The 23,091-nt window shown below is 40.6% G+C and overlaps 1 protein-coding gene across 1 annotated transcript in view; it reads right to left on the bottom strand.

Annotated features, from left to right (window-relative positions):
• The window catches only part of LOC136610000 (uncharacterized), a 119,023-nt gene extending 97,120 nt beyond the window's left edge, over positions 1 to 21,903 (bottom strand). The window contains exons 1-8 of the mRNA XM_066589273.1: positions 21,815 to 21,903; positions 21,613 to 21,644; positions 21,006 to 21,071; positions 20,176 to 20,235; positions 16,714 to 16,767; positions 14,437 to 14,493; positions 12,188 to 12,262; positions 8,766 to 8,825 (exon numbers count right to left, since the gene is read on the bottom strand). Coding sequence (XP_066445370.1) covers positions 8,766 to 8,825; positions 12,188 to 12,262; positions 14,437 to 14,493; positions 16,714 to 16,767; positions 20,176 to 20,235; positions 21,006 to 21,071; positions 21,613 to 21,644; positions 21,815 to 21,863 — 453 coding nt within the window. The 5' untranslated portion in view covers positions 21,864 to 21,903. The remainder of the gene's footprint in view (positions 1 to 8,765; positions 8,826 to 12,187; positions 12,263 to 14,436; positions 14,494 to 16,713; positions 16,768 to 20,175; positions 20,236 to 21,005; positions 21,072 to 21,612; positions 21,645 to 21,814) is intronic.
• Between the last annotated feature and the right edge of the window lie 1,188 nt (positions 21,904 to 23,091).

Raw genomic sequence — 23,091 nt, 5'->3', positions numbered from 1 at the left:
AATCCCAGCTACACTACACTACTGATCACACACTATAGATCACACACTACACTACAAATCCCAGCTACACTACACTACTGATCACACACTACACTACAAATCCCAGCTGCACTACACTACTGATCACACACTATAGATCACATACTACACTACAAATCCCAGCTACACTACACTACTGATCACACACTATAGATCACTCACTACACTACAAATCCCAGCTACACTACACTACTGATCAAACACTATAGATCACACACTACACTACAAATCCCAGCTACACTACACTACTGATCACACACTATAGATCACACACTACACTACAAATCCCAGCTACACTACACTACTGATCACACACTATAGATCACTCACTGCACTACAAATCCCAGCTGCACTACACTACTGATCACACACTATAGATCACACACTACACTACAAATCCCAGCTACACTACACTACTGATCACACACTACACTACAAATCCCAGCTACACTACACTACTGATCACACACTATAGATCACGCACTACACTACAAATCCCAGCTACACTACACTACTGATCACACACTATAGATCACTCACTGCACTACAAATCCCAGCTGCACTACACTACTGATCACACACTATAGATCACACACTACACTACAAATCCCAGCTACACTACACTACTGATCACACACTATAGATCACTCACTGCACTACAAATCCCAGCTGCACTACACTACTGATCACACACTATAGATCACACACTACACTACAAATCCCAGCTACACTACACTACTGATCACACATTATAGATCACTCACTGCACTACAAATCCCAGCTGCACTACACTACTGATCACACACTATAGATCACACACTACACTACAAATCCCAGCTACACTACACTACTGATGACACACTATAGATCACTCACTGCACTACAAATCCCAGCTACACTACACTACTGATCACACACTATAGATCACACACTGCACTACAAATCCCAGCTACACTACACTACTGATCACACACTATAGATCACACACTACACTACAAATCCCAGCTACACTATACTACTGATCACACACTATAGATCACTCACTGCACTACAAATCCCAGCTACACTACACTACTGATCACACACTATAGATCACACACTACACTACAAATCCCAGCTACACTACACTACTGATCACACACTATAGATCACACACTACACTACAAATCCCAGCTACACTACACTACTGATCACACACTATAGATCACACACTACACTACTGATCACACACTATAGATCACTCACTGCACTACAAATCCCAGCTACACTACACTACTGATCACACACTATAGATCACTCACTGCACTACAAATCCCAGCTACACTACACTACTGATCACACACTGTAGATCACATACTACACTATCAATCCCAGCTACACTACACTACTGATCACACACTATAGATCACTCACTGCACTACAAATCCCAGCTACACTACACTACTGATCACACACTATAGATCACACACTGCACTACAAATCCCAGCTATACTACACTACTGATCACACACTATAGATCACATACTACACTACAAATCCCAGCTACACTACACTACTGATCACACACTACAGATCACACACTACACTACAAATCCCAGCTACACTACACTACTGATCACACACTATAGATCACACACTACACTACAAATCCCAGCTACACTACACTACTGATCACGCACTACAGATCACTCACTACACTACAAATCCCAGCTGCACTACACTACTGATCACACACTATAGATCACTCACTACACTACAAATCCCAGCTACACTACACTACTGATCACACACTATAGATCACACACTACACTACAAATCCCAGCTACACTACACTACTGATCACACACTATAGATCACATACTACACTACAAATCCCAGCTACACTACACTACTGATCACACACTATAGATCACTCACTGCACTACAAATCCCAGCTGCACTACACTACTGATCACACACTATAGATCACACACTACACTACAAATCCCAGCTACACTACACTACTGATCACACACTATAGATCACATACTACACTACAAATCCCAGCTACACTACACTACTGATCACACACTATAGATCACACACTACACTACAAATCCCAGCTACACTACACTACTGATCACACACTATAGATCACACACTACACTACAAACCCCAGCTACACTACACTACTGATCACACACTATAGATCACTCACTGCACTACAAATCCCAGCTGCACTACACTACTGATCACACACTATAGATCACACACTGCACTACAAATCCCAGCTGCACTACACTACTGATCACACACTATAGATCACATACTACACTACAAATCCCAGCTACACTACACTACTGATCACACACTATAGATCACACACTACACTACTGATCACACACTATAGATCACACACTACACTACAAATCCCAGCTACACTACACTACTGATCACACACTATAGATCACACACTACACTACAAATCCCAGCTGCACTACACTACTGATCACACACTATAGATCACTCACTGCACTACAAATCCCAGCTACACTACACTACTGATCACACACTATAGATCACTCACTACACTACAAATCCCAGCTACACTACACTACTGATCACACACTATAGATCACTCACTGCACTACAAATCCCAGCTACACTACACTACTGATCACACACTATAGATCACTCACTACACTACAAATCCCAGCTACACTACACTACTGATCACACACTATAGATCACTCACTGCACTACAAATCCCAGCTACACTACACTACTGATCACACACTATAGATCACACACTACACTACAAATCCCAGCTACACTACACTACTGATCACACACTATAGATCACACACTACACTACAAATCCCAGCTACACTACACTACTGATCACACACTATAGATCACTCACTGCACTACAAATCCCAGCTACACTACACTACTGATCACACACTATAGATCACACACTACACTACAAATCCCAGCTACACTACACTACTGATCACACACTATAGATCACACACTACACTACAAATCCCAGCTACACTACACTACTGATCACACACTATAGATCACACACTACACTACTGATCACACACTATAGATCACTCACTGCACTACAAATCCCAACTACACTACACTACTGATCACACACTATAGATCACTCACTGCACTACAAATCCCAGCTACACTACACTACTGATCACACACTATAGATCACACACTACACTACAAATCCCAGCTACACTACACTACTGATCACACACTATAGATCACACACTACACTACAAATCCCAGCTACACTACACTACTGATCACACACTATAGATCACACACTACACTACAAATCCCAGCTGCACTACACTACTGATCACACACTATAGATCACTCACTGCACTACAAATCCCAGCTACACTACACTACTGATCACACACTATAGATCACACACTGCACTACAAATCCCAGCTACACTACACTACTGATCACACACTATAGATCACACACTACACTACAAATCCCAGCTGCACTACACTACTGATCACACACTATAGATCACACACTGCACTACAAATCCCAGCTACACTACACTACTGATCACACACTATAGATCACTCACTGCACTACAAATCCCAGCTACACTACACTACTGATCACACACTATAGATCACTCACTACACTACAAACCCCAGCTACACTACACTACTGATCACACACTATAGATCACACACTACACTACAAATCCCAGCTACACTACACTACTGATCACACACTATAGATCACTCACTGCACTACAAATCCCAGCTACACTACACTACTGATCACACACTATAGATCACACACTACACTACAAATCCCAGCTACACTACACTACTGATCACACACTATAGATCACACACTACACTATAAATCCCAGCTACACTACACTACTGATCACACACTATAGATCACACACTACACTACTGATCACACACTATAGATCACTCACTGCACTACAAATCCCAGCTACACTACACTACTGATCACACACTATAGATCACTCACTGCACTACAAATCCCAGCTACACTACACTACTGATCACACACTATAGATCACACACTACACTACAAATCCCAGCTACACTACACTACTGATCACACACTATAGATCACACACTACACTACAAATCCCAGCTACACTACACTACTGATCACACACTATAGATCACATACTACACTACAAATCCCAGCTGCACTACACTACTGATCACACACTATAGATCACTCACTGCACTACAAATCCCAGCTACACTACACTACTGATCACACACTATAGATCACTCACTGCACTACAAATCCCAGCTACACTACACTACTGATCACACACTATAGATCACACACTATTGATCACACCTCAGTACACTACACTACACACTACAGAGCACACTCACTACACTACTGATCACACTCTCACTACACTACAGATCGCTATGATATTTTATTTTTTACAGAGCCCTATCTCTCTCTACAACCGCCGGAAGCACTGTGAGGCGATTGCAGAGAGAGACTACACTATAAACAGCGGGCTTTCTGCTGCCGAGCTGTGATTGGTCAGTGAGTTCTTCACTGACCAATCACAGTGATCGCTGGGGCGGAACCACTGTGATTGGTCCCTGGCCTGCACGTAGTGATTGTCTGCTAACGATGTTAGCAGACGTCACTACTGTGTCGCCGCGATAGTCACCGCGGCTACACTGTAAGCGCAGGACGTAAGTTTACGTCCAGTTGCGGGAAGTATCCCGCTGCCAGAACGTAAACTTCCGCCCTGCAGTGGGAAGGGGTTAAAGCAGGAATTTAATAATGCGCTGTCTGATATAGAGAAGCTAGAAGAAGGCATTGTAGTGTGTAACGCTTCAATACACTTCAGTATACACTTCAAATTAGGTGCGACGGCCGGGACTATAGCTTGTCCCATACAAGAGAATGGATGAGCTTCTGTGCCTATGTAAACAGGAAATGTGATGTCACTTCTCTGATCACCCTGGTCACAATGTGAAGCCTGATGTAAGTGTGGATCTCCACGAGGCATCATTTTAATGTCTACATAACTAAAAGAAGACGTTTTATGTTCTCAATACAGTTTTGAAATCGCTGGGGCAGAGGAGTCCAATATATATTCCACATTTTTCACTGGTTGGATTCCTAAAACCTAACTTTTATTAACAATTAGCTAAAATACATACAGGCTTTTGGAAGGCAGTACATGTGTTTTTAGTACATTTCTGTCTAACTCACCCTACAGACAAGATTATCGTTTTTTACAGCAATTTATTGGCTGTAGAATCTGGATTCGGGTGGTATATGTACAATACATTTATTTATTTTTCATATATGTTTGTCTTGAGCCCGTATAGATACAATACGGCTTAGGGTTCATTTCCTTTTTTTAACTTAAATGGCCATTTGCAATCCGGCAAGTTTATTTCTGCGTGCGCCAATCTATATGAACGCTGTTTCATACGAAGCACTATGTGTTCCATTTGATGATACATGAGATAATTTAGACAAATTATCTACATTTGAGCCAAAATTAGTTCAGATCCCAGAAGCCCCTCTAAAATCATTGCAGCCGCCAGATTTGGGCAAAGTTCACATTTCCATTCAAAATTTCTGTTCTTCTCTTCCATCATAGAACAGAAAAAAATAGCATGCTACCAAATGACAAAATGCATCGGCTTCTGATTTCCTGCCATTTACCGGAACAAAGTGCAGCATGCTGGGATGTTTCTCCAGCATTTCTGACAGAAAGCATTACAGAAAGACATAATGGAGATGTGATTGGAGCGCAACGGACCTTCACTCAAATTTGTATTCGAAAGTATATAAATGAGAAGAACAGAAGAGTCTCTACAATAAAGACCTGAAGCCGGGGGCAGTTCTACTTGTCTACTTTATTCATTCTAGTGATTACGGAAAGTAAATCATTGACAACTCTTTGGAGGATTTCATAAAAGGAGAAGAAAAAATCATCCGGAAATTAGAGGACAGACTTATTCTTTACTTCACTTCCATTTCTTGGTCAGGAACGTTGCTAGAGAGCCTGGAATATGGAAATAGTTTCAGTTTGTTGCCTTAACCATTAGAAACATATTGTATGTGAAATCAGCACATGTGTAGCCGTGTCCCCCTAGTGGTGACCATAGGCAGAAAGCATGTAGTCACGTAATTCAATGGTGTGGATGGTGGATGGACCAGTTATTTAGATTAGCCTGTGAAAACAATACCAGCTGTACTGTCTGGATAGCAGGCGGAGGCCGAACCTGAAGCTGCTGGGTCCTAATGTACAATCTGTAGCAGATCCCCCAAGTATAATGCTGGATTTCTAGTATAGTACTCATCTCTTGATATGGGACAAGAGACCTTCTGGCCCCTAAGGCTCCTGGTACAAGGTTTAGAGTTCTACTATGACTGCCTCTTGGACGGAGGGAGTTGAGTGGTTTTTGGCTGTTTCCATAGGGTACTACATGGCACTAACTGTGCTATATATGTAATATTTCAGTGGTATATGTGCTATATGGACAATATCTGTCACTTTCTGGACAATGCATTGCCTTTTGGGTAATCAATAAAATAGTGCTTGCACTTAGACCTCTAATATGTCTCCGACCATCAGGAAGTCTGGGACATACAGTATGAGACTACAGTATAGTATGTGGGGGGTTGTAGACATGGTTTGGTTTGAAACATCAATTATTTAGGTTTATAAGAAGTAGAATGAGGAAATGAAACAGGAGGAAAAAATTATTCTTTAAAAACCTATAAAACATGTTCATTTGTAGAAGTCTTTATTCTGTAAGTCACATTTGAAGCAGTAAATTTAAAATCATTAAAGAAGAAAAGGACTTTACCTGGAATCAGCGATAATGATGGATCAGCCAAGAATACCGCCAAGGAGACTATCCCCACCGCCACCAAGGAGACCTTTCCCACCGCCACCAAGGAGACCTTTCCCACCGCCATCAAGGAGACCACCCCCATTGCTACCAAGGAGACCACCCCCATCGCTACCAAGGAGACCAGTAACGCTACCAAGAATTTCACCAACAGCATTAGTGACTTGAAAAACTACTGAACCCAAAGCATTAATAGGTGTAAAAATTAGATCCAAGAGTCCGCCAAGTAAGCCTGCGAGTGACTCCAGCAAAAGTGAATCCAGCACGGAGGACTGTAGAATACAAAGACATTTTATTACAGATATAGTTATACTTTATCAGAAGCTAATAATATGTCTTTTAACCATTTACGTTCCCTTCCAGTAAGATATCTTGACATTAGCTCTACAGGTCTACAGCCTCTACAAACAGCAGACAATGACCCGGAGTATTACTAAGAAGGCAATCTCTATATTGTGTTAAAGGAAGTCTGTCACCTGTTTTTGTGCTATAAGCTGAATGTACCGTACAATGTGCGATGGTCAGTAGAATCCATAGATTCCTTTATTCCTGTTCTGTGTGACTCCACCGCCCAGATATTAGCTTTTATGTATTGATTTTCTTTTAATCACACTTATAAATGCGTGAAAACAATCGCTAGTTTGACTGAGCCCTTAAGGGCGGACTGATATCGCATGTGTTAAATTGCGATTTTTGATGTGATTGCAATGTGATCTGCAAGAAACCTGCATCACATCGCTGAACACGCAATTTTCACACACTTGAAAGTCACATTTATTTTCAATTACAATTAAAGATTGCATCACACTCACATGAAGCCTTCATCTGCATGCCAGTGTGATGGGACTGTGATGGGGTTTTCTTCACACCCATTGGAAATAATGGGTGAGATTTCTGCGGACTCACAGGAAAATAGAACATGCTGTGATTGTTACGTATTGCAGCACCACTGCGAGCGAAAAATCCTGTAAATCCACACATTACAAAGAAAGGGTTCTATTTTCGTGTGAGTTCTGTGTGTCTTGCAGCACACAAGATTATGTAATAAAAATCGCCCATGTAAATATACCCTAGGGACTTAGTCACAACCATAGTTACGCAACTATTTAGCCACATAAAAAAATCGGCGCTCCAAAACAACCATCCGAACCATTGGATTTCAATTCATTTATTTAGACGACCAATTTTTTTTTGCTGCAGAAAATAATTGCGCCTGAAAAAAATAGCACATACATGACCGTTTTCGGTCACTGATTCTATACGCCGCGTCAAAAGGTAGGTCTTGCCCTATCGTTTGCCGGGATATGCAGCAAGCTCCCATAGATTTTTAGGAAAGTGGGAAAAAAAGGGAAGGGGAGGGAGTTTAGCTGCGGCCAACGCTGGGAAAAAAGACAGCTGACTCCATTTAAACTTTATTAGTCATTCCGGGAATTTCACAGCGATCTATGGTTTTCCTTTCTTCTGCGTATTTTTTGCCACTACGCAGCAGCTCCCTGAGTGAATGGCATGAAATACGCTGATTGAGATCGAGACTCAATTGCTGCAAATCTTCATTCATGCGATTATATGGCACGTACGGCGAACGTATAAACACACATGGTCATGTGAATGAGGGCTAAGGGTGATATGTCATCTTGAAAATTCATTTCTGATGCTACTGCATATACTGAATATCACATCTAGTTCCACTTCTAATAATCCCGGTCTGATTCATGAACTAATCAAACATTCATCCTCAGAAAAAAACCCTTATGCATACCGGTATCTAGTAATAAGAATTAATATTCAGTATGAAATTGTAATTACCAATAAAGAAAGTACTGTATTTACAAGGTTGCCAAAAAGAACTTTCCCCACATATGCTTCCTGGAAAACAAAAAAATGAAAAGTACATTAAATGTGATGATTATTTCTTATCTTACTAATCCTTCTTATTCGCTGTCCTCACATGAGAGAGTACTTTGCTCTCTAAAGCTGAATATCACACCAATATACGCTAATGTATATAATCCAAGTGATGTGTGATACATTTGTTATCTTACACTTGTAACATGCAGGATACCAACACTTCTAGGTCAGGAGAGTCATATAAGGGTTATTGCTCCCCAGATGATGAAAGCCCTTGTTCCGTGTTAATGGCAGCCCACAGTTATAGCTCTTAGCGGTATTCGAATAGTTAATAATGAAATAGTTTAAGGTAAAGATAAATAGTGTGAAAAAGCCACAATCTAACAACCATCATGTTTTGTAATGTATTTCAGTGTTAGTATTGTCTGTTTCTAACTTCACAAGTCCCATACATCTCACTATACGGAGATTACTCTTCAATTACATGAGTGGTCCAATACAAGATCTGTAGCGGCGTCCCCCTCCTACCACACACCATTTACAATACTGGGACCTTAACAGACTTTGACGCATTTCTGTACAGATCTACATAAAGAAGTGACATGTAAACATTTGGGCCGGTTTGCCTCGTTTTTTATTTCATTCAGGGACGCCATTGGGCTTTATGTCAGAATTCCTGAAGGCAGGATTGATTTCATGTTCAGGGATTCCGTCTGAGTCCTATTTTCAGGGATTCTGGCATAAAACCTGACGAAACCCCTCAACGGAATATAAAGTGAGATGTGATTAGGCCCTTATCTATCTACTTATGTTCCATATGTCACTAGTAGACATTTTTTAGAGAATTTACCCATGTGGCGGTTTTACTACCCTACTTTCTTTAGTTTGGCTACCAAAATTGTTTTTGCTGCATTCTCTTCATATTTATTGTGGTAAAAAGCTAATTTTTTTTTTGTATTTATAGTTGTCTCATCCAGGGATTTCTTCATCTCCGTGGGGAGTCCGCTCATTATTAAACACTGTAGAAGTATTGAAGTATAGTAGAAATCAGCGGAACTCACCACAACCAATATGGGGGGGGGGGGGGTGCTCTTCAGGAGGTGTACTGCAAGCCCAAGCAGGGATTGGATCCAAATCCCATGAATACACAGTCCACAAAATAGAATCAGGCAGCAGATTTTAGGTGCAAAGAAATTTTATGCATCCAAAGGAATGCCAATTGGACATCACATCATCACAAAGAATGGCGACGTTTCGACCATATAATCAGGTCTTTGTCAAGCTGACAAAGACCTGATTATATGGTCGGTGATGTGAAGTCCAACTGGCATTTCTATGGATGCATCATTGACACTGTGACAGCAATGTCACAGTGTCCAGTGATGAGGGGACTCTCCTCAGAGATGAAGAAATCCTCTGCGGCAGAGGATCGCAATCTTCTCTGTATGTTTTCAATTGGGCAGCCATCACTGCTGCCCCCAGCCCCATTGACCACAAGGTGAAACCCCTGGATGTGACAACTACAAAAAAAAATAAGCTTTTTATCCCAATAAATGGGAAGAGAATTGCTTTGATCACGCAATTTTAAAAAAATGCATTTTGATTTTTCATCTATATTTTTTTTTTACATTTTCATTTTTTTCTGTAATCTTTTTAAACTTTTTTTCACATTGTCTTTTATTTTTTTTTATGTCACACTCTTCTATTGTAGCTGGGGCATCCATAGGAACCCCAGTTACAGAGGGAAAAAAAACCCCTATAGTGACAATAGTCCCTAATAGAGATGATCTGAGTCTGCGAGGACCCCGCACCTCTGCCCTGGCAAGGAGAACCCGGCAGCCACATGATCACTGAGTCAAGTAGCCAAAGTGACACTTCCACATTCTCTCTTCAGTACATAGCACCTATTGATCACTACATAGCCTGGAAAGGAGAAGGCAGAAGGAGTTAAAAATTATGACTAATAGCCGAAGACCTGATTTGCTACTTTGCAGGAGCTATTAATCCCATGCTGTGTTTCTGTTATCTGTCGGGATAAAGTCCCTGGACACAGTGCTGTAAATTTGCTATGCTTGGTCTTTTAGGGGTTAAAAATGGCTTTGCCAAAGGTACCCTGTCCACGGCCGTTGTAGAATATCGCTAGCAATATTCTGCCTTGGGGGACGAGGGGGAAGAGCTGACAGGTCTCAGTGGTGAGCCTATAACAGATAGGCTCACCACAGAGAATCGCGGCATGCCGCAATTTAAATCCCACGTGTGGAGAATTGCTATAATTTTCCGCTCGTGGACGCCGTGGCTGCGCTTTCCATAGCAATGCTATGGAAAGCTTCACACAGCGTGATCCGCCGGCGAATTCTCGCCCATGGACATGCAGCCTTAGGTAATGCTCATCCACAGCAATATATTTTGAGCAATAATGATTCAAACCCCTTTTGTGTACCCTAGAACTATCAGAAGTCACCGGTGCCCCTGCACATGCGTGAGCGATGCTATTATATTCCCCTTAGTCTACCGCTATGGATACAGAGGACGGTTCAGACGCAGCATAAACTGTCCCATATTCTCACTCTCATAGCAACTGGGAAACTGTGAGCGACCAGCGCAGCACAACGCACAGCACCCCCAGATTGTGGGTTACAATGCAGATATATAGCCAGTCATGGGGAGATGAGGAATACAGAAGTCAGCTTATCCTATAAACAATTGTTCCACTAGGACCCCTGACAATAATTTGGGGGGGGGGTAGGGCACGGATTTTTGAACTCGTTATTCAGCTGCTATGTACTGGAATGGTTTAACTTTAGCATGTGCAAAACAGTCTGGGCTAAACTAAATACAATGAGGCATTGTAGATCCTATTTACTGAAGCCTAATCCATGGGCACGGGAGAGTAACTTCAAGGTAATTGGTCATAAGTAGAGATGAGCGAGCGTACTCGGATAAGCACTACTCGCTCGAGTAATTGGCTTTATCCGAGTATCGCTGTGCTCGGGTCTGAAGATTCGGGTGCCGCTGCGGCTGACAGGTGAGTCGCAGCGGGGAGCAGGGGAGAGCGGGCGGGAGAGAAGGAGAGAAAGATCTTACCTCCGTTCCTCCCCGCTCTCCCCTGCAGCTCCCCGCTCCGTGCCGGCACCCGAATCTTTAGCCCCGAGCACAGCGATACTCGGATAAAGCCAATTACTCGAGCGAGTAGTGCTTATCCGAGTACGCTCGCTCATCTCTAGTCATAAGGTTTACATTCAGTAATAACCATATGGAATTCAGCCGAATCACAGATGCAGATCCTGACTGCACCCTATAAAGCTAAGTATATCTCAGTATATACTTCACTTCTATTTAATACTTATAAACAAACATTTAGAGAAAAAAGAAGAAATTACCACGACGCAGCATATAGCTTTCATAATTTTGTCCAGCGATACATCAATAGTTATAACTAGCAAAGGGTCGCATTTCTGTAATAAATACAAATAGTTTATTAGTGAATCGCACGATAAACACATAATACATAAACATGTGATTTATATCTTTCTCTAGGATTTACAATCACATAACAACAACAGAAAACATCATTTCTACAATCAGTTCTGATGGTTCAGTTCCACATCATCAGCATGGGAACAGCACCATGCAGAATACTAGGGGGAAAGAACAGATCCCAAAATGCACTTTTCACAGTAACATATACGGAGGTAACATGATTCAGGAACATAAGGCAATTTTACTAAGTCCACTATTTTAGCTTTATTTTTTGTCCAGGTGTATTCTATGGCATTAAGTAGGTGTGGTGGGTAGTTGGAAGAGGGTAGGGCTGGGCAAGTCATGAACTGCTTTTAGCCCTATATACTGTGACATTGAAAGTAGCCTACAGGCAAGGAGAGATTTGTGTTGGGGATGTGTTCCTTACAAATGAATTCCCTAAACAGGTATAGAATAGCAGATGTTCAGCTGTGAGCAGCAGTATGTCTGTATAAAGAAAAGCTTGGTACTGTGTTAGCTAGTAGAGCAAAATGTAATTGTTCTCAGCAAGAGAAACCAAGTAATCTTGTAGATATAATACCTTGTAGTAGCTAACAAAAAGACGTGATGTTATAGCGAGCTTTCCAACCTACTTGAGATTCTTCTTCAGACGTAATAGAATAGATCCAAAGATATGTATGCATCTTCGGATCTATTTCACCATGCAGGTTTGAAAGCTCACTATAATATCATGTCTGTTTGTTAGGCATTGAAAGCTATCATATCTACAAGATTACTTGGTTTCTCTAGGTAAGAATGATCATAGTATGTTTGCATGACACAGGAAGATTAACTGTTCTGGCCCTTTAAAGGGCTGGCTTTAGGGGTATGTGCACAGAGCAGGTCATTTGTCATTATTGATGGCTTGCACACCTGATCCCATATTTTGTGACCAAAGCTATAGGAAAACAGTTGCATAGGATGCAGCAACATCCCTTTGCCAAGGCAGACAGTGTTATTGAGTCAACTGCCTCACAGTTAGGATTTGGATACTGCAGTAAATAGTTAACTATAAAGAAGGGGCATCAACAGAAAGCATTGCACTTCACCAATCAATTTGAGGCTGGCATTAGGACATTGCCAGAGGGTCTATGGTTAGAAGTAACTCACAGTCCATTGGTCAGTTACTACAATGCTAAAAGTACAAAAATACAAGCAATGTGTGACAGTTAAAGCGATTTTCCCATCTCCTAAAGTGATATCATATCACCAGTATATGCCAGTAATTTATGAGTTGGGGGGGGGGGGGGGGGCAGACTTCTGGGATCCATGAATCACGGAAATGAAGGGGATGAAGTGCTGGTATAGTTTTTATTCTGAATAGCCACATTTCTAGCCACCCAGTTGTACAATGAACTGCAGCCAGTCCTACTTACTAGAATGGGGCAGCATTGAGATTCCCTGCACAGCCAGGTAGACAGGGACCATTATACATGGGACAAATGGTGAATAAGCACAGTGATACACCGGCACTGAGTGCCTATATTGCCATGTTCATGAGGGTCCCAGAGATTGGACCTCCACCGATCATAACACGATTGCATAGCCTAGCAATATGCCATCACAATATAAGATGGGAAAACTCTTTAATTGCAAATTATTTACCCACACAAAGTGTATCATGGCTAGAGTGATTGATAGGAATCACATAACCTTTAATATCCAGGGGGTCTTAATCACTCTTTCTATCCCACTGTACTGTATATTGGTTTTTATACAAAAAAAGAACACCTTAAAAGTGGTGAGGAATTCAATACAAAGTATAGGACATTTAAAAGTCCCGTATTTCTTATTATACAGGGATTAATCTACACTTATAGAAGAGGTTTAATGCAAAATTTGTTGCCCCCACCTACCATTTACAATACAAATTTACAAACCTTTTACCCTCTCTGATGCATTTTCACACAGATCCGCGCGAAGAAGTAACTTGTCAGATTCCACCGTGTGAACATACCCTGAGAGGCTCTTAAATCAGCACCAAATGACTTACTATATATTGTCAGGCAGCAGACGTTATGGACAATTTATCTGCCAGTGTAAAAAAAGCTTTAGGGTAAAAATAAATTGAGCTAGATAATTCTTAGAGTAAAGGAGTTCAACACATTACCTCTAAAGATTCTTTGATTATAAGTTTGATGTCAGAAGGAACATCCAGACATTCCACCTATGAAGAATATAAAAAATACATCCAGTATTATAAAAATTTAAATATTTTAATGAGTTATCTAAAGTAAAAAATCTCAGCCTCAAGATGGTGTCTAATCAGTATCAGACAGGAGGCTGTACTGCATGGAAGTGGCTGGAATGCACAGAGGAGACCTCCAGAGTGTGACAGGCAATCAGGTGAGGGGCCAGGGATGGAAAAATGTAGAACTTGTACTTTATAATGTATTCATTTAGTTGAGCAGTCCAATGGGCGGTCCTATCAGTGATTGACAGCTATCTCTGTATGAACACTGATACAAGCTGTTAGTCACTGGTAAGACGGCCCAACGGACCGCTTAGCTCAGAATGAGCAGAGATATAAAGGAGTAAGAAACATGTTATATGAAATCTTTTCCCATAAGACTATATATCCATCTGCTGAGCTCCTCCTGCTCTATAATACACTGTAGGCAGTTTGTACTGCATGTCGGAGCAGACAGATTCCCTTCAATACCTTAGATTCTGGGGTGAGACCATCCTGAACCCCTCGCTACATACCTAGATATCAGATGATTTAATGTACATGTTGGTCTTCATCCGAAGATGAGACCAGGGTTGCCAACCTTAGTTTTTTTCATTTTCATGGACAACTTATCCAAAAGTCCCGGACAGACAACATTGTTTACAGACACATTGGAAAAACCAAACTGAATGATAAAGATTGTCCATACTTATATTATAAATGTGAAAGTAACTCTGTCTGCTGTTTGTTACCGTTTCACAGCTAAACAAGCGATTTTGATCATTTGGCAGGGAGATAGCTGGCATTTTGAGGAAGGACATAGGCTACGTTTCATCCTCAAAATGTATATTTTTTTTTCTAGGGAGCGTGACAAGACAGATTTATTTGGTGATGCACAGGCGCACCTGTACTCTGCCGCCAGTGCCACTCCGTGTGGCGAGGTGGAGAGGAAGGGGTGCATGTCATAAATAATGCCTACACAAATGGGCAGACACGTGAGGGCAGACGTATGCGATTATTAAGTGCGGCAGAGTGGAAGGCAATGCGCATCATAAGCTAGGCCTCCCAAAGGGCAGACACGTGATGGCAGACATCATAGACACACATATGTGATTATTAAACTAGCAGGGATACCCGACATTACTTGGGATTAAAACGTGAACGAAAGACACATTAAGATGGATTAAGATATTAAGGCCTTATGTCCACTAGAAAAATACAATCCGCGCGGATTACAGCGGCAAATTCCACGTGGATTTGCTTTAAATGGCATTTTTTGCCTGCAGATATCCGCACACATTGCTATCAATGTGATAGCAATGTGGCCGATCCGCATCAAAATGAAGCATGCTGCGTTTTTTCTCCCGCGCGTGAAAAACGCAATTCTTTTAAAATGCTATCCGCGGGTGCAAAAATCAATTTAATGGACCCGCAGATGGCCAATGATTCCCTATGGGCAAAATCCGCTGCGGAATCCGCAATTCCATTTACCCAGTGGACATTAGGCCTTAAGAAAATCTGTGTTGCCCATATCAAACAAACACAGCAGAGCTTTCATGTTACCTCAGCAGTATAAGAAATAGCAACCAATCACAGCACAGCTTTCATTTTACCTCAGCTGTGTAAGGAATGAAAGATGAGCTCTAGCAACCAATCACAGCACAGTTTGTTATACTTCTGAGTTAAAATAAAAGCTGCCCTGTGATTGGTTGCTATGGGCAAAAGAGTTTCTTTAAAATCTCATGTTAATGTGTCTTATGTTCAAGTTTTAATCCTCGTCAACTCCAGGTATCCCTGCTAGTAAGTAATATATGTGTGCAAGTCAGATACTGATATGAACTCATTATCAGCACTTACTGTGAGCCGTAAAATGACGATAATTACAATCATCATCACCTTATCAAGGACCACCAGCCTAAAAACATTTGCAGATACATCAATTATTTTTTATGGACTCATGAAAAAAAGCCCTTTATTTTTATGGAGTGTTTAGGAATTCCTGGACTGTTGGCAGCCCTACATAAGACCCTCACTGAACGTAATCTGCAGTTCTAGATTTTTCTTTTTTCAGTCATAGTATCTGTTCCTTAAAATATGAATTTAATAATGTGCTGTCTGACATAGAGAAGCTAGAAGAAGGCATTGTAGTGTGTAACGCTTCAATACACTTCAGTAATATACCTGCAGTATAATAATGTAAGAGAACAAATACTATACCACAATTTTAATAAGAATCGCCCGATCACATTTCAGGTAGGCAGACAGAAGTTTCTGCAAAAGGGGAAAATATTTTTAGTGAATAAAATAATATATAGCAAAAGAGACTGCAACCTATACCTAGCACTGTGCAGAGCATAAGGCCAGGTATGTTATTATAACAGTCATCATCAGATGCAGAATTTCCAGGTTTCTTAGTAGATGACATTTAGCTATTCTGGAATCTCCTCTGATCTATCTATGTTCTGCTTTGCTTCCTATATCTGCCAGTTATTCTCATTCTACACAAACTCTTTCCCTATTGTAGTTAAATCCAAGAAGCAATAAAGTTTTAGTAATCATTATTATCAGCTATGGAGCATTTTAACACATTAAGGACCAGATGCGGTAAATGTACGGTGCCTGGTCCTGGGCTTAAAACCCTGCCGATACAGTGGCGCTTTAAGCCTCCTGAAAACCTGGAGGAGAAGGTAGGAGGGGGTTTTAGCACTGTGTACTAAAAAGTGAAAGTGGAAGGATGTCTTCCACTCCGGGAGTCAGGGGGTCATGTGACTACCGGGGTTCCCTGCTACAGGAGAGCTGGAGGATCATACAAGACCCTGGCCAGCTCTGCCAGTGACTAATATCACTATACGGGTTGCTTTCCCCTGTAACTGGGGCTCTTATGGAGCTACAGTGGGAAAGTGTCAAATAAAAAAAAAGTGAATGTCCCATGTCTTACATGACGTCATGGGAGTCATAGATAGTAAAAAACATAATTTTATACACAAATAAAACTAAATTCCAGAATAAAACAACAATATATACATAAGAAAGAAAATAACCCAAAGCCGACGTCAACCAAAACCGTCGCTGTATGTGCCCTGTAATCCAAAACCATACATTTTATATATCAAAACGTCTGAAACAAATTGAGGAACCCATTCCCATAATTTATTTTAGCATAAATATACTAAATAAAAAAAATAACTATAAATGTTAAAATCATTTTTTTAGCATTTTATTCCCAAAACAAAAAAAACTGAAAAAAAAGTTAGTGAAAAACATATTTAAAAAATCGCCCTATATGTCATGGGAAAAAAACACAGCAAAAATAATTTTGGTAGCTAAAGGAAACAAAATAGGGCAGTAAAACCGCCACTTGGGTAAAATCCATAAAAAGTGTCTGGTCCTTAACCCCTTCCCGCTCCATGACGTACCGGTACGTCATGGGAGCCTGGTACTTCGCGCAAAATGACGTACCGGTACGTCATCGGGATAGCGCGAGATCATGGCTGACCTCGCGCTATCCCACAGCGGGAGCCGGCTGTCAGTCACAGCCGGCGTCCCACTGCAACAGCGGGGGGGCATCGGAAGATGCGCCCCCCCCGCTGTTAACCCCTTCCCTGCCGCGATCTAAGTAGATCGCGGCAGGGAAAGAGTTCACAGAGGGAGCGCGCTCCCTCTGTGTCTCCGGCCGGCTCTCGCGATGTTATCGCGAGAGCCCGGCCTGTCGCCATGGCAACAGGATGCCAGACACTGGCGTCCTGTATTGCCTATGCCTATGATCGCTGTATAAGCATAAGCATCGCTTGTATAAGCATGCCTTATGACAGCGATCATAGGCACAGTGCTGCAAGTCCCTCAGAGGGACTCGAATAGTGTAAAAAAAAAGACAATAAAAATGTAAAAAAAAGAAAAATGTAAAAAAACCTTTTTTATGCTTTTTCTAATATTAGCATAAAAAAAGGTTAAAAAAAATTAAAACCTCGCATATTGGGTATTGACGCGTCTGTAACGACGCGTACAAGAAGTTGAACACACTTTTTATTTTGTACAACAAAAAGCGTAAAAAAAACCGCTAAAAAACAGAGGCAAAATGCTAATTTTTAGCATTTTGCCTCACAAAAAATGCAATAAAAGTGATCAAAAAAGCTGTACATTCCCCAAAATGGTACCAATAAAAACTACAGCTGTCTCGCAAAAAACAAGCCCTTATAGAGCTCCGTACATAGAAAAATAAAAAAGTTACAGGACTTTGAATTCAGCTATAGAGAAAAAAAAAGATTTCCAAAAAAAAAAGGCTTTTTATTGTAGTGTAAAAACCTAAAAAAAATATAACAATTTTGGTATCGTTGTTACAGTACCGACCCGCAGAAAAAATTTAGTGTGTCATGTATGCTGCATGGCTAACGCTGTTAAAAAAAAATAAAAAAAATCTATGTCAGAATTGATGCGTTTTCTCTCCCTGTTATCATAAAAAAAATTATAAAAGTTTTACGATATTGTCTATGTACCCAAAAGTGGCACCAATAAAAACTACAGCTCGCCACACAAAAAACAAGCCCTTGTACGACCGCGTCGACGGAAAAATAAAAAAGTTATGGCTTTTGAAAAATGGAGATGGAAAAATACCAAAAATCCCTTGGTCCTCAACGCCAAAATAGGCCATGTCATTAAGGGGTTAAGGTACAAAACAGCTTGGTCCTTAAGGGGTAGTCAAACACATAAGACGACTGTCGTCTGGGGTGGAAGGGAAAAAGCCAACCTGGCAGCAGCTTATTAGCCATAGGGAAAAGGTACATGATGCCAGCCTGCAGCAGGGGCAAGGTGCAGCTTGGTAGTTGCACTCCCACCCAGTCATGCTACAAGCAAAGATGATGGTGGTTGTGGTCCCTGCTGCTGGAGGGTGGTGTAATATGCAACATAGTGCAGATGTTTTCTATTGGGAAGCAGCTCCAGGGGACAAGGGAAGACTGAAACAGTTAAACTCACTTTTATTAAAGTTCCAGGCAAACAAGGCAACATCCAATACAGTCCAATATCCAAGCATCAAAATCCAGAGTTCATTTACTGGCGATACCGCCGTCAGTATATTACATCGTATTTGGCACCTATCCTCAGACTTAGGGATGGAACTGTCTCTGGCTGTTCTTTATCCAGCTTTCTTGCTCTTCTTGCTACTCCTCTCCTTCACAACTGCACTTACTATTACTCACTAACTGACTAACACACTGCTGACTCTCATTAACTGCAGAGCACTGAACTTTCTAGAAATGGGTGGGGGTATTTAAGAACTCCAGCTCCTCCCATGAGGTATAGCCTACCCTCAGCTTTGGACTTGATGGTTCTCCAATCACCAACTCCATTCTAGTACTTTTATTAAAGGAACATAATCATATAATAAAACTATATACAGTATTTTTAAAGTGACAACTTTGGTTCCCTACAATTACACTGTGTTTAATGCAGTAACTGCTCTACTGCAGCCTGGAAGAGAAAACCTAGAAAGAACCACCATAGTTCTCAGTATAGTATTGTGTAAGACATCATCCTTAGTCAGTCTTTTTTATAACAAGACCTGGAACTCTGCTTTAAATATTGGTTATCTAATAAATACATAATTGACTCTACAGACATACGTGAAATAAATGAGGCTACAGCTATATGGAATAGAATGTAGATAGTTTAAATAAAGGTTACCACAATTGTGATGGCCAAATCCATAAGGCAGACCTTGTCATACACATTATTGGCTTTGCCCTAAAAGATAAAGGAACAATGAATGCAGACCTCTATGACTTCTAGACATTTAGAAGACTTTTCTGAATAAGCTGCTGTGCTTGCAGTACAGAAGGAATAATACTATTTCTGACTTGTATCCTGTATTTAGCAGCTTTCCCCTCTGCACACTCCATCTCTAGGGCCTCCCTCACACAGGCGTTTTTGTACGTCCTTTAGCCTTTTCAGTGCTGCGCTGAATGTCGTGCAACATTCCTATTCATTTCAATGGGGCTGCACACACAAGCATCAAAACGCTTTGAAAGCAATGCTTGTTTTATTTTTGGCCCTTTTCAGCAGTGTGTCACTCATTGAAATGAATGGGCAGTAGTTTTAGTGCTGCTGAAAATGTGTTGCAACCTGATACCATATTTTTGACAGCACTAAACGCAGGCCCTAGCTACACTGCCTAAAAAAAAGCAATACTCACCTGCCAGTGGAATTCACCCTTAGCCAACCCTTTCCTTAGACTATCATGAATGATGTCCCCTACATTGAATGATGTCCCCTATAAGCTGCTTGTCATCTCTGTGCAGAATAAGTCTGGGGCTTGTGCCCCCTACAGACCAAATATACAGTGTATATGCCAGTCCTCAGCAGATTTCCTCCCAATGTTCATAGATGATAAGCTACTATTTACATGGATGAATACAATTCCTTGAAAATAGATAGAATATCACTTATTGTATAGTACTTGATCATTTAGAGGTAACAAACGGAAATGATGAAAAAAGTGGGTGAAATGACTCTACCTTTGATTCTTCATATTTGCAAGCCATCATAACAACCAAGGTGGACAGAGTTTCAGCTTGACTGAGCTAAAAGAGTAAAAGATGGATATATTGATTAGTAACAGTTTGTCTATATAGGTGGTCAGTAGCTTATTTCCTAAAAATGGACACTCTGGCATTTGAGTCTGTGTATCTTTGTGTTTATGGATTATCTTTGCCCTGACTTTGACATAACCCAGTGTTTTATGAAAGTCTGTCTGACTTGGGTTTTGTTGTTTGCTTTCCTTATGTTTGTGATCCATATTTTGCATAATGTAAATGTGACCTTAATGGCACCTCAGTGTAAATACCTACTATAATCTTTCTCTGGTCATATACCACATGCATAATTGTTCCTTATTTGGAGGCTTAATATAAAAAAAGTAATCATCTGTTCCTCTTGCTCTTATTTTTTATTTGGTTTTGCATTTGTTGAAACTTTAAGAAAAACATCTAAATATTGATAAATTTTACTATTTGTTTCAAGCATTTCATATTTGACAGTAATAGATTACAAATAAATCAAAGGTTATTAAAGAACAAATGTAGTATTTTAAAAAAACATTATGTTTAACAAATGTATTCTTACTGTGACGGTTCCACTGCATGATCTAAGAGAATCTGAAAGGAAAGATCACTTTAGAATTTACACATTTTGTCAACAAAACAACTGAAAACAAAGCAAACTTCACAACTGGTAATATATATTATCATTAGTAGAGCCTTATCCATACACTAGCACTGATACATGTAGTTATATGCCCCATTATAAAACAGGAGGAATATCTTACCATTGCAACTACATAACCCCACGAGCAGAAAGAAGATGGCAATCTTCATAATTGCAGTAATTGGTTTCTAGGTTTGCTTCAAGGAACCAACCACAGATAAGCGACACTGAGGGAAGCCACTCAATTTATACGGAGTGGAGACCGCTTGGGGGTATTGACTTTAGCATTATTGTTTAATATTTAGCATAGAGCAAAATAATCATCATTTCATCTTAAGCCAGTAAAACTTTGACATCATCCGCACTTCTATAATCTTTATTTATTAGAATAGTTGGCAAAACTTGTGCTACTGTCTGTTTGTATTTCACACCTGCACTTTAAGCTTAACATTAAATCTTAAGATCCTATTTTATGGTTAGATTTATATAACTTCTAATCCTCAATTTAGTTACATTTTAGCTCCAAAACAACCAATTTTATTAAAGGAGCACTACAGCCCTACCGTCAAATACTAAAGATCAGCCATCATATATTTGTTACATGTCTTCTCTACCTACACAATGTAAAGGCAAATAGGGGAATTTATTAAGACTGACATTTCAAATGCTGGTTTTAATATGACCCCCTTATGTGCCCAATGCCCCTAATGTACGCACATATGCACGCTGAGCAGACTTGGGTTGTCTGTGTACCTGGAAATACAAACACTATTCCAGCTACAAGCTAAGGCCTTCAACAGATGAACGTATGTGCAAATACGCTGGTGGCAATGGTCACACCCTTCCCCTTGATTCTTTTTGACGCAGCTATGGCAGCTTTCTACATAAAAATAGGGCAGATCCTATCTTTTTGGGGGCATAGGATTTGCACACGCTAAACACCCTCATGAGAAGAAATCCATTGAAATCAATGGGTTTGTTGGGTCATGTTTTACGGATGTGAGTTTCAAGCACACAAAAATGTGCGCAAACACTTTCATTTGTTTAAGCCCTAAGGGTAGCTTAACATGAGCATGTTTTTGTGCGTGCATACACGCGCACAAAAACACTCTTCTATTACAACACATGCATTCCCTATGGTGTGTTATAGGTGCGTGCCGGTAAAGATAGGACATGCGTGCACAATAGGGAATGCACGCATTGTCTTCAATGAAGCTAACGCTGCTGCCGGCAGCTCCATTGAATACAATGGTCTGCCGGAACCCTGTAATTGTTTTTCAGAGAAGAACTTTAAATATAAGCTCTTGCTTGAAAAACAAACATTTTAGTATAAAAAAAACCTCACCTGTCCGCCACTGCTGTGTCCCCCGCAGGGATGAGTAACACATCTGCCGCATG

Source organism: Eleutherodactylus coqui, chromosome 2, assembly GCF_035609145.1.
Source record: "Eleutherodactylus coqui strain aEleCoq1 chromosome 2, aEleCoq1.hap1, whole genome shotgun sequence".
Lineage (NCBI taxonomy): Eukaryota > Metazoa > Chordata > Amphibia > Anura > Eleutherodactylidae > Eleutherodactylus > Eleutherodactylus coqui.
The sequence above is the reverse complement of the archived record's forward strand: the minus strand, read 5'-3'. Positions and strand labels throughout refer to the sequence as shown.